This window comes from Sus scrofa, chromosome 2 (genome assembly GCF_054392235.1).
Source record: "Sus scrofa isolate SSC_HxYL_T2T_F1_AM1 chromosome 2, Sscrofa_HxYL_maternal_Yorkshire_Landrace_v2.0, whole genome shotgun sequence".
Taxonomy (NCBI): Eukaryota; Metazoa; Chordata; class Mammalia; order Artiodactyla; family Suidae; genus Sus; species Sus scrofa.
The window spans coordinates 92,741,335-92,753,973 of record NC_139384.1 but is presented as its reverse complement, the minus strand read 5'-3'; the positions used below and the strand labels follow the sequence as shown (position 1 = coordinate 92,753,973).

Here is a 12,639-nt window from a genome sequence, read left to right as displayed (position 1 = left end):
ATTTTTGTGGGGATTATGGCTTGTGTAAAAGGCATAAAAATTTCACATTTTTGCTACATCAAATTTTGTTACCAAACTTCTACTTTCCTAAGAGACCTCAGATCCTAAACATCAGTTTGTCCCAGGTAGAACTGATAATATATAATGACTATTTTTTAAGGTTTATACCTAGAAGTAAATACTTATTATTGCACCTGACTATACAAATGGTTTTCTTCAGCAGTAGCCTGATAAGGATAAAAGTTGGTGGTCCACACAGTTGGGCAGCTTATAATACAGAAAGACACATTTGGAGTTCCCGTCATGGCGCAGCAGAAACAAGTCCGACTGGGAACCATGAGGCTGCGGGTTCAATCCCTGGCCTTACTCCGTGGGTTAAGGATCTGGCGTTGCCATGAGCTGTGGTGTAGGTTGCAGACATGGCTTGGATCTGGTGTTGCTGTAGCTCTGGCAGAGGCTGGCAGCTGTAGCTTCTGTTAGACCCCTAGACTGGGAAACTCCATATGCCTTGGGTATGGTCCTAAAAGGACAAGAAAGAAAAGAAAAGAAGAAAAAAATAAAGAAAGAAGAAAAGAGAAGAAGAAGAGGAAGGAAGGAAGGAAAGAAAGAGAAAGAAAGGAGGGAGGGAGGAAGGAAGGAAAAAGAAAAGAGAAGGAAGGAAAGGAAAAGAAAAGAAAGAAAGAAAAAAGAAAAGAAAAGAAAGAAGGGGGGGAAGAAGAAAAAGAAAGGAAGGAAGGAAGAAAAGGAAAGAAAGAGGAAGAAAGAAAGAAAAGAGAAAAGAAAAGAAAAGACATATCCTTCCTGAACCTCTCCAGGGGAATCAAGTTACCAAAATATCCCAAGAAATTTCTTCTCCAAAAGTGTCACATCTCTATAGAAGGCTTTTAGGGTATCAGCATGCTGGCAACTGTCCCAGCATCAATTACCAAATTATTCTAACTACCTTCTTTCAAAATGAAAAAAAAAAAAAAAGAAGAAAAAGAAGAGGAAGAGGAAGAAGGAGGAGGAGAGGGAGAGGAAAGGGAAGAAGAGGAAGAAGAAATAAAGAACTGAGGAGCTCCATCTGGTTCCTCCGCCCCTGAAGCAATTAACATTGGCAACCCCATGGAGCAAGCTAAACATTAACCACTGCTTTTGGCTGGCCTTTGACAGCACAGGGTAGAACCTGGCTTTCAGAAATCAGATGGTTGGGTTCAAAACCCAGCCTCACCATTTAGAAGCAATGTGACCATGAATAAGTTCATCAGCCTCTCTGAGCCTTTGTTTCTTCATCCGCCCATACAAACGACCCCACCCACCGACCTCTGGGAGTAGCAGGTCTCCAGGAGAGAACCAGCTTAAGTTCCCAGCCACAGGTGCTCTGCCCGCCCCCCCGCCCCCCATGGTCTGAAGTACTGACAACTTAATCTGCAAGGTTTGTTACTGATGTCGATGCTGTACCAGGAAATTGGGACATAGCCGATGCTACTGTGCTTTTTTTTTATTAAAAAACAAATTAAATAAAATAGTGATTGATTCTATATAAAATTGAACTGGAGTCCACGGTTCATGGTGGAGAAGGCTCAGAAGATGGAGACAAGGATGTGGTGGCAGCGGTTTCTTTTTCTTCGTATCTGGGAGGCAATTCGGATGAGAGAGAGGGAGTGTGTGAGGTCTCAGAGGTTGGAGCAGTCCCAGAAATAGTATATATAGAGTCACAATCTCTCTCAGAGGTCACACCTTGGCCCTCAGGAGGCGGAGTCCTACAAAGAACAAGAGAGAACATGAAAGGGAGCAGAGGGAATCCGTCACACGCCTGCAGTACTAGGTTCTTTTCGCATGTTTAATTAGATGCATTTAGAAGCATCTGGAAGGGTCTGCAGAGTAATTTCTTCCATATTCTATCTTGCATAGATACGTTTTGACTTTTTTTTGTTTGTTTGTTTTTTTAGGGCCACATATGGAGGCATATGGAGGTTCCCAGGCTAGGGGTTGAATTGGAGCTGTAGCCTCCTGCCTTCACCACAGCCACAGCAACACTGGATCCTTCACCCACTGAGCAAGGCCAGGGATCAAACCTGCGTCCTCATGGATGCTAGTCAGAGTCACTTCCACTGAGCCATGATGGGAACTCCCATTTTGACTTCTTACCCCTTACTGTCCTTAGGGCTGATTGTAACATTAAGACTGTCCCACTCCTGTTGTCATTCCCCTTGTCATTGAAAAGACATAGGGTACAAACGTATAGATGCCTTCTGAAAGGAACATACACGCAGTTACTCCGCTACTTCATCTTCTGAGACAACTAACAGAAGGAAGATAAGCTTATACCAATAGAAAATTAAATCGTTCAAGCCAAAAACTTGAAGGGGAGCAGGAAAGCATACTGGTTAATGGACGGGCTCTGGCAAAGGGCAGACCTGCATCTCTGCATTTCTTCTCTGCTGCTTTCCAGCTGTGTGACCCCCAGCAAATTCGTTAACCTCTCTAAACCTCCGTTTCCTCATCTGTAGAATGGGGGGTGATGACAGCACCTACCTTCTTTGTAGCCATGTCATGAGGTAATGTAAGAAAAGCCAGACTCAGAAGTTCCCATTGTGGCTGAGCGGTAATGAGCCCGACTACTATCCAGGAGGATGTGGGTTCGATCCCTGGCCTTGCTCAGTTAGTTAAGGATCTGGAGTTGCCGTGAGTTGTGGTGTAGGTCACAGACACGGCTCAGATCTGGCATGGCTGCGGCTGTGGCATAGGCCAGCAGCTGCAGCTCCTGTTTAACCCCTAGCCTGGAAGCTTCCATATGCCTCAGATGCAGCCCTAAAAAAAAAAAAAAAAAGAAAAAGAAGAAAGAAAGAAAAGCCAGACACTGGCATAGGAACAGCAGCAGGAGTAGTTCTAAGTAGCAGTTGTAATAGCCATTTAATTTAGGGCTCTGGGAAGTTCGTCATTGGAGAAAAGAATACAAAAATTCGCTAACAGAGTTCTTCACATGTCCAGAACCTAACCTCCCTTTCATCCACACAGGGAAACCCCTACCTCCATCCCTGGTCAGGTCTCCAGCTTACCACCTGATCTGAAGCACAAGAGCATGGGCCTTAAAACATGAATGACCCGGTAAGGCAGTACTGCCCCCAGCATCTCCCGGGTCCTGCTTCTTACGGCTTTCAAAAAATGCACATCTCAGGGTCTCAGAAGTCCATTTTCCCCCAAGTCCTGCCCATCCCTCCCACTCTGCCCTGTGACATTTGCCAGCCATCCTTCCTTTCCTTCCCACGCCCTGGTTTCCATTCAAGCAGGTAGAGAGCCTTTTCTGGGCCCACTCACCCTTTCCCAGAACACCTTCCCCTCCTCTCCGTGCACTCCCCGCCAGTCCCTGCTGCCTTGCCCTCTCGGCTTCAGCATCCTCTCAGCCCTTCCACCTCCAGCAGCTCATCTTGCTCCCGAGACCCGGCCCATGTGGTCCACAGCCGAGGCTCAGGCCTCGCTGCTTTCCCTCCAGCACCGGCTCGCTGTCTTCTCCCCGCTGCCACGAGCACCTCTGTCGTGGTCATTCCCTGTCACTCCCCCTTGATATCGTGATCTCTGCGCTTCTTGACTGTTGTCCTCCTCGCCAGATTCCCTCCCTTGCTAACCACCCAGGCTCCTGTCACCTGGGGCAAAGCACTGAGATTTACGCTGTTTAATCTGACCCCAGGCCCACCTCCATATCTGTGGCATGTCGTGGGAAGCATGGGGGCTGGGGCGGGGGTGATGCTTGTATTTCTCTTCATTCAATCCAAGAAGATGCTGAGGCCCGGAAGACAAATTCATATGAAGGGGAAAACCTCAGTGGGGCCAAGTCAGGGTGCAGCCGATTTCAGCTAGTCAGCTCAAATACCCCCAGTAGATACTGAAACCTCCTGTACCTGCTGGAGGTCCCCGGGACCCGCGCACCTCCCCACAATCTAAAGGAGCCAAGCCCAGCTGAGCTGGGGCCTCCCAAGTTCGGTTCTCGTGCTCAGCTGGCTGATGGGTTGTTCAGCAATTTGCAAATCAGCCCTGCTACGAGCACAGAAATGCCTGGAGAAGACTTCCGGTTAACCCGGCATCCCCACTTTTATCACTGTTGACTTGCGTGCAGCCCAAAGTTTCCTGAAAGGTATTGTGACTATTAAGGTAATAACTCTGACCTAATATAAGCAAAAAAGATGCTCATACTTGGATGGTTACACCCGTACCATGGCCTTAAAGCGGATGTGGCCTGAATGGAGGCACCGGCTTGCAAAGGTCAAACGTTCCTACCCTTGAAGTTCACACGGAGCGTCTTACCCATAGTGAAAAATACTGTAATACGAAGGTGGACTTTCGTTTGGAAGCAAATCATCAGCGCCAGGACCTTGAGACGCTGCAGCAGCCGAAGTCTCAGGAAAATAAGGTGGTGGAGGGGGTGGGAATATTATCACAGCATCGCCTGAGGAAACAGAACATTTCGTGGAAGACAGATAAGTAATACATGCAAGCAAAAGAGCAAGAGCCAAAGAAATTAATTCTGTATTTGGCCCCCAAGGTCAAGGTCACCTCTGCTGACTCTAGAACTTAAAAGTGAGCCTATCGGATTTATAGAGATGGATGGTAGGGGCTGCCGGAGGCTGGAGGCAGGGGCAGCTGGAGTTACTGTTTCATGGGAGCAGAGGTGATGTTCTGAATCGTGAAAAACTGGAAATTGACAGTGGTGATGCCTGCCAACACCGTGAATGTTCTTAATGCCACTGTCCATTTAAAATTATTAAATTTGTAAAGTTTATGGTATGTCTATTTTATCACATTACAAAAAAAATAGTGGGTCTATATTTCCCAGCAAGTCTGAGCTAAAGCACTCCTGGGGCCTTTGCTACCACTCCCTCTTACCTCTCCGGGGATGTCTACTGCTGTGAAGCTTTTCTCATTTGCAGCTTACAATTTGAATTCTCCAAAAGTCAGCTGCTGGAGAAGGTGCCTTTGTCCATCAAAGGCAGTTTCAGCCTCCGAACAAAGGACAGCACAGCCACACTACAACCCATCCTCATCCCTATTTCTGCAGCTGTGGCTTATGCTCTTGCAGAGTTTTTCATTGTTTGTTTTTGCATTTCTTGCATTTCTGTTGTTACTGTTCACTCCAGAACACATCCCTGTGTTTGGGGGAGGAGCACTAGGGATCAGATGCAAGCTCTAATTTGTACCCCGATTCCCATACAGAATGCACTAGATGAGTTGCCCAGAATATTCTAGACGTGTGGCAGCATCATCAGGAAGAGGTCTGAGGGTGGCCTCTGACAGGTTGACAGCACCAAATGACAGCTCGGGAAAGATGAAGGAGGAATGAGGACTTGACTTCCCTGCAGGGAGGAGACTGGTTCGAACTAGCGGCAGATCTGATGCTTATCCAGGTCGCTGCAGCCTTTTCTAAACCTCCCAGGGTTCCACGTGCCCATTAACTACCCCAGCAGGGCCCTGAACAAGTTGCATGCCCTCTCAAGGCCTCAGCCGCCACATCTGTCAATTGCAGGCCATGACTGCACCTGCCTTGGAGGACAAGTGGGAGCACTGGCTTTGTGCGCAGGGTGAAGACGGCGCTGAGCACGAAACAAGCTCTCTGGCTGTAGCACAGCCTCAGGGGGTCTTCCTTCACACCCATCAGCAAGGGGCACCTATCTGCATGTCCAAAGAAACACTCCCAACTGGAAGTCTGGCCCATGGTCACCTCCCCCCCGCCTCCCTGAGGTAACTTAGCCTGGCAGAGAATGCATTAATTCTGTCTTTCCTTCTGCAAGGAGACAGTGATTCGAGCTTAAAATCTGCATCACCAGCTGAAGCTTGAAGAAGCCTAACGGTTGTCTTGGGATTCTCATTTAATTTTTTCGGAAGGTCTTGGTAAGGCAGAGGAGGGTAGGTTGAAGGTAGGTTACATTACACATTATAGAATGAGGGGGCTGGGAATAAGCCTCTAAGCAGACCACTCACCTACTGAAGCAGACAAGAAAGGGCTCAAAGCCCTTTATCTCTGAGGCTTATTTATCCCTCTGCCGGCCCTCTTGTTCTCCCCAGAAAGAAGTCCCATCCCCTGAGTTCCCCTTTCCACTATGTCCTGCAGGACTTGACATCCTCTGTGAAGTGACCACACACCAGTTTGTGCATCCAGGGTCCAGCCCTAGGTGTGCCTGCAATGCAGCTATTATGCATCTTCATTTATGCATAATAATTTTGTCCTCCATTCTGGGGAGAGAGCTGCCTCTTATCACCCCAGTTTCCCTCATCAGCCAGAACTGACCATTGACGGACAATGTCTGGTGTCTTATCAATTGTGCTGAAAGGCATGATTTTAAAAATAAAAACCCTATTCCATATTATCAAAGGCAAGAAAGACAAGGAATTAGGGCACCAAATTTTCACAGGTTTGATAGGACTTACAGAGTTATGTGGAAAAGATTTTAAATGATGCAGTGCTAATTACAGACCCCCCAGAAGTCACTGCACCCCAGCACCAGCCCTGCTCCCTGCTACCCCCCAATTCCAGCCACGAGGAGGGAGGCTGGGCCTCGAAACTCCCTGATAGTAAACCCAGTGGGCACACCTCAAAGTGCCCAAACCAAGTAGAAGATCGTGAGAGTATTTTCTTGGGCCCTATTGTATTCCTCAGAAAGACTGAGATCATCTATAGTATTGGGTGAGCCCTTCTGTCATGTAACAGCTACTCAGGACACTTGGCCAGAGATGAAACCAGTGGAAATGGAATTCCATCAAGGGCCAGGGAAGGGCACTGTGCAAGGGCCATAGCATATGCTTCCATTAGAATCCTGGCTCTGACTCTTGCTAGTTTGTGACTTTGGGCAAGTCATTTGGGATCCCCTGTGCCTCAGTTTCTTCATGTTTAACATGGAGACACTAAGAGTATCTGCCCGAGTGGGTTGTTACAGGCATGAATAAAGGTCACATAACAGGCCCTTGAAGAGCACATCCCAAAACACTTTGGTACATATTTGGCTCAAGAACAAGCCCCATCTATGAGTTAGCTAGTGTTATTACATAGCTAATATTGGTGTTGTCACCACATGCATATAAATGCACAAATAAGGAGGCTGGGAGCTTCAACTCTGGCTGAACACAAGGACTGTCTATAAATCCATCTGCCCTTCCTCAGTGAGGTCCGTGCCATGCAAGGCCCACAGCCCAGGGACATACCGCAGTGAGTACTGCCGGCTCGACAGACAGCCCCACCCACGAGAAACATCTCACTTCCTCCTTCCCTGGCTTTCCCTCCTTCTGGAAAGAGCTTTATCCTTTCAAACTCAGGAAACTGGAATAACAGAGTGATTGGCAAAAGCGAGCAGCAATGGTGGTTTTTCCTTGACTGTGTCAAGGTGAGGCCAGAGCTACTGATGCTCTTCTGCGTGGGGCTGACTCTGGGCCGTGGCGATCTGGCTCTTCGGCAGAGCCCCCAAGGGAACCAAAGGGAATCCCTAGGCAGTCCATGGTGAAAAGAAGGGACCGATGCCGTCACACTCCATCTTCGTCTATGCCACTGCTTCCACACTCTGCCCTGCCCCTGAAGCCGAGGATGAAATTACAGCAAATGAAGAGCAATGCAGAAATCAGTACAGAAGACTCCCTCCAAACATGGCAGATCGACAGACCTGGGACAGACCCAGACTCCTAGGATGTGAATATCGAAGTGGGTCTTAGAGATGCATTGCTCACTGTCTAGATAGGTGAAGTAAGGCCAGGCGAGGTTAAGGACTGCTGAGGACAGCAGGTCAAGGACAGCCAGTGACGAGAACCCATGCTTCCACCAGCCAGAAGTGCCCTAAGTGTTTGGTGTGAGAATAAGAGGTGAAAGAGGGTCACGTGGCAATTCCCATGGGTGACAGATGGTTCCCAGGCCATCCGCAAGGTTCCTCTCACTTTCCTCTTTATTTGCCCTGTGACTGCAGTCAAGGTCACAACCTAATGCCCCAATGCTTTTACTAGATAATAATGAATTTGAGGAAGGAAATGATGGGTTCAAGGATCCTTATGGGGCTAATGACAGCAGCAGCACTGTGTGTACGTGAGAGACAGAGACAGAAACAAAGAGAGAGAAAAAGAAAGGCCAGACCCCAGCACAGCTCAGGGAGACTTTGATGCTACAGCCAGTGTGACGTGAACAAGCACAGGAAAGACAGCCACCCACCTACAGTGACCTGAACAGGCTCCATGTGCTGGGGCTGTCTCTCTTCACTTTCAGAAGCATCCTGGCCCCCATTCAAGTTGTTCCTCTTCTTAACATGAGCAACCACGAAGAAACACAGTCCCACAAGCACGATCAAGGGTCCCAAGATCTGCAGGGACAGGAACCCACAGATCTGGGACTCCGAGTCAGCAGTGTCTGTCTCATTCAGCGGTTCCTGCGCCCAGTCTGAGCCACACCCGGGAACCCAAATGCCCAGGACGCTGATGAGCATACCGCTCGTCAGAAACAGAAACCCAAAGATGAGACACTGGACAAACTGGCGGCTCTCCCCACAGAGGAAGGCTCGGTCGGAGTCCCCCTGGTTGCCTCGCAGACGCCCCTCACTTTGCTGAAGTCGTGCCCGGGAGCGGGCCAGGATCACAGCCCCCAGCCCGACCACGGCACACGCGGGCCCGGCGATCTTCAGCACCATGCTGCAGTCTGGGAGGGTTTCATACTGGCACGCCTGGAACCCGAAGATGGAGAGCAGGACTCCCACGCACAGCAGGATGGCGCCCATGACAAAAAGGAAGAAGATGAGCTTGCTGACATGCCTGTCTCGGTGGACCCCATCTGACTCGGCGGCGGCTACAGGAGACATGGCCAGAAGGAGCCCCTTCCCCAGGCGGGTGGAATGCGGTGTGTGTCTTCCCTCCAGTGGTTTCCGCGGCTCTGCAGACAGAACCAAACACCAAATTAAAGTGGGCACAGGTGTTCCTGACCCGCCCTGTTCTTTTTCACGAAATCACACTGGGATGAAATCATAGGGAATAGAACTTTATGCAACTAATAGGCTGCAGAACAATGAGCTGGCTCGTGAGTCAGAAGAACTGGCATTCAGAAACTCCTGAATATGTAATTTTATAAAGATATGCAAGACGAGGAAATGCAGTTACCATGCACCTAAGAGTATCTTGAAAAAACCCTTACAACAAAAGTAATTGGGCATGGCCTTTCCTGTTATGAGTCTTACAAACTCACTTCCCCAGGCTAAAAAAAAACAATGGTGAGTGAGAAAGGAACCACAAGGATTATTTCTGACACCCCACATTTCATCACAGTTGCTCTGAGAATTTTCAAGTCCATAAATTTTCGATCGGTAACTAACTTTCCATTTCCTGTTTTAGAAGGGGGCCACTTTCCATTCTGTACTTTATTCTAAGGCTACCTCCACAGGAGACCCAAGTTTCTCAGTCGCAATTGAATGGGAAGGAGGTTCAGGAACACAGTGGGTTTGGTGGATTTTCAGTTAATTCGGTTAAAATGTGATTCTTGGGTTCTCAAACAGGCACATATTGGGGCTGCCCTGAAACCTGGGGGCCCAGCTGCTGGGGTCTGGGATGACCCAGGGAATGTGGCACAGGGGGTCAGGTGGAGCCTTGTCCCCCAGATGGGCCAGTGGCCTCTTCCTTACCCTCCTCTGTGGTGCCACCCACTTCCACAAAAAGGTTTAGGCTCCATTAAAAATAAGCAGCTGATAAATCACCAATTCCAAAACACTAAACAGCAGCAGAACTTGACTTTGAAAGCAGAGTATCTGTGAAATCAAGTGGGAAAGCACCTTCCATAAGGCCACCGAAGGCCTGTACTTCATATATTAAATGTACCCTGTGTGGTGGGCAAAGAGTTGTCTATTTTACACAGACTGACATTATTGTCCAGTTATCTCATCTTACTCTAATGAATGGCATCTTTTTCCAGGACCCTTCAGGTTGAGGCACTCAAAAAGACAACCCAAGTGTGAAGGCCATTTTTACTTGCTCAAAGGAAGAAAACTTTTAAAAAACTTTGTGGTCACGTACAGGAGCTCAAGATTGAGGCAATAAACTCAAGGCCATCTTGACAAACACAAATCATGTCCAAGTCGAGTCAGTTTTGGTCAAGAAAGGAAACAGCTGGTCTTATGCTAGGAAGTACTTTTCCAGGAAAAAGTGCAATAGCATCAAAATGAAGTTGGAAAAAGAAGGAAATATGGCTGGGAAACAAGCTGCTTCTTTAAACTTGGCAAACTATGAAGGTGCAATTAAGCTGAGACAAAGTATTGCACTAATAAAATAAAAAAATAAAAAAAGAGGGAGTTCCCGTCGTGGCGCAGTGGTTAACGAATCCGACTAGGAACCATGAGGTTGCAGGTTCAGTCCCTGCTCTTGCTCAGTGGGTTAAGGATCCGGTGTTGCCGTGAGCTGTGGTGTAGGTTGCAGACGCGGCTCGGATCCCGCGTTGCTGTGGCCCTGGCGTAGGCCTGTGGCTACAGCTCCGATTCGACCCCTAGCCTGGGAACTTCCATATGCTGCGGGAGCTGCCCAAGAAATGGCAAAAAAAAAAAAAAAAGACCCTGTAATCCTTTTGCTGCTCTGAAGATACAGGTGAAGAGTGACTCTGCTACAAAATCCTATTAAGAATTCACTGTATTCCTGGTACTTTCGACTTTGATGTGGGTCATAAGGCCTCAACTGCCTTAGGCAAATTCCCAAATACGAGTATTAAAGTAGAGCCTAAAACTGGATTTGTAGCTTCCTTTCCATGGACTAGTGGACTAAGCACCTGGCACAGGTGTAAATCCCCCATCCAAAATAGCACAGTATGTGCACAGTGTTTTCTCTGTCTCTCTCCTGCTCTTTCTCTCTTCCTCCCCACCCCCAACCCGGTCCCTCTCTTCCACCCCTACTCTTATAGAGGCGCTCACAAAATGACACAGAGACATGGCCACTAAAAGGAAATTAAACCTTTTCCAAATAATAGCGCCCACTTCATTCTCCCAAAGCCAAGTCCGCCTTCTTAACACTGTTCACCAAAAGACATTTTCAAATCAGCAGCATCTCACCACGTCCAAAGCGCTGTGTGTTCGGGGCTCGACACAAAGAGAGCTGAGGTCCGTTACCGGAATAGATTTGCGGGTTTAGAGAGCCCCAGCGCCACACCAGCCCAGAGGGGCTTGGCGCGCAGCTCCCATGCGCTCGAGTTTAGCGCTGCGCAGCTCCTTGCACACATCCTGGATCCTAAACCGCAGAGCGGGGGCTCCCGGGTGTGCAGGAACGCGGGGACGGGAGCGCTTACCTGAGGCTCGGTCCTGCGAGCACGCTGCCTGCGCCGGCGCTCAGCGGGCAGCCCCGGCCGTGGGCACCGGGCACAGCGTGGCGCCCGCCTCCGCCCTCGGCCTCCCGGCCAGAACCTCACACTCCCACCTGCACGTCCGGGCGCGGAGGGCGGGCCGCGCAGTGTTTACCGAGGGGGCGGTGCCGGGCAGGGCAAGGCTGCAGGGGCGCCGGCAGGGCAGGGCGGACTGGCGGGAGCTGGCCGCTGCCGGGTGATACTCTTCGGGGGCCAGGGGTGCGCCCGGCGCGGGGGTGGAGAACGAGGGACAGACTCGGTCCCGGGCGGGTTGACCGGGTGGCTTGTGCGCCCGTGACCGTGCGCGCAAGGAATGCAGGAAAAGGCGCCCCCTCCTCGCCGCCTCCCTGGCTGGGGGCCCCAGGGGCAGGGGCCAGAGAGTTGGGGTTCTCCTGGGTGTTCCAACTCGCGCAGCGACGGTGGAGATCCTGGAGGCTGGAAGGGAGCCGATTCCCTTCTGGGCCGAGAGCCCAGAATTCAAGGTGGGGGTGGAGGAGAAAGGGCAGCGCTGCCCCCTCTTCGTCGTGGCCGTTGCCCGAGCAGATTGGGGGCCCCCAGATCCCGCTGCCACGCCCTCCGGGACGGGTCTACCCAGTGGCTTGTGGCCCTCCTGCCGCTCCAGAGACCTTGACTGGAGCTCCCCGAAGAGCAGGTTATGGAAACACCAAATCACAGAAAAATGCGCTGCATTAGAGTGTGCGGAGACTGAGGCAGGCCCTGGGGAGACCCTTGGACACTCACATGTATGCTCACAGTCCCGCTTTGCCATCGAAGCCCCTTCCCGGTTCTCAGTCGCTAATGATTTGCCGGAATTAAACCTGTAACTTTCCCTGCCCTTGAACCAAGAGTTTCGGGATGGGTGTGCTAATCCCCGTGCTATTTGTAACCTGCCCCGTGACACGTGACACGGATCCAACTGTGCCAGTTTCCACACCAGAGGTCAGGGCGCCGCGAAAGGTGAGTCAAGGGCTCAGCCCAAACACAGGAGTGCTGTGAGCCCCAGGGCCTTCCCCATCGCTGCCGCTTCTCCCCCGGGGTCCTGCCCACTTTGTCTGAAATCCAGTCAAGGGTTAAGGGCCAACGGCATGAACCTTTTGAACGTGAGAACACTTTGCATACCTCGTACAGCAGTTGGTTCCCAGGCTCACTGTTCTCTCTGCCGGTAAAGAATGAGTTGGCTTAGCTGATTACAGAGGTTAGAAGCCAACGAAGTGATTGGAAGGAGACAAAGAGGGAAGGCTGATGAGCATGGGCTCTGGGGGTGGGCCGGCTGGGTAGGTGAGACAGGACTGCATCAGGGAAGCCAACTGTGGTAGGATTTGTTGGGC

At 50.2% G+C, this 12,639-nt stretch overlaps 1 protein-coding gene across 2 annotated transcripts; it reads right to left on the bottom strand.

Annotated features, from left to right (window-relative positions):
• Positions 1 to 1,465: 1,465 nt before the first annotated feature.
• On the bottom strand, positions 1,466 to 12,110 carry TMEM171 (transmembrane protein 171). 2 transcript variants are annotated; one of them, NM_001244323.1, is given in 4 exon segments: positions 1,466 to 1,742; positions 4,285 to 4,426; positions 8,162 to 8,872; positions 12,053 to 12,110. In NM_001244323.1, coding segments are annotated over 3 exon segments (978 nt in total). In that variant the 5' UTR covers positions 8,802 to 8,872; positions 12,053 to 12,110; the 3' UTR covers positions 1,466 to 1,546.
• Positions 12,111 to 12,639: the final 529 nt, after the last annotated feature.

Coding starts and splice junctions, on each gene's coding strand:
- TMEM171 (XM_005661477.3), bottom strand. CDS start 8,801: ATGTCTCCTGTAGCCGCCGCCGAGTCAGATGGGGTCCACCGAGACAGG. Junction 4,427..8,161: donor GCCTGTTCAGGTCACTGTAG/GTGGGTGGCTGT, acceptor CTGTTTCCTCAG/GCGATGCTGTGATAATATTC. Junction 1,743..4,284: donor TACAGTATTTTTCACTATGG/GTAAGACGCTCC, acceptor TGTTCTTTGTAG/GACTCCGCCTCCTGAGGGCC.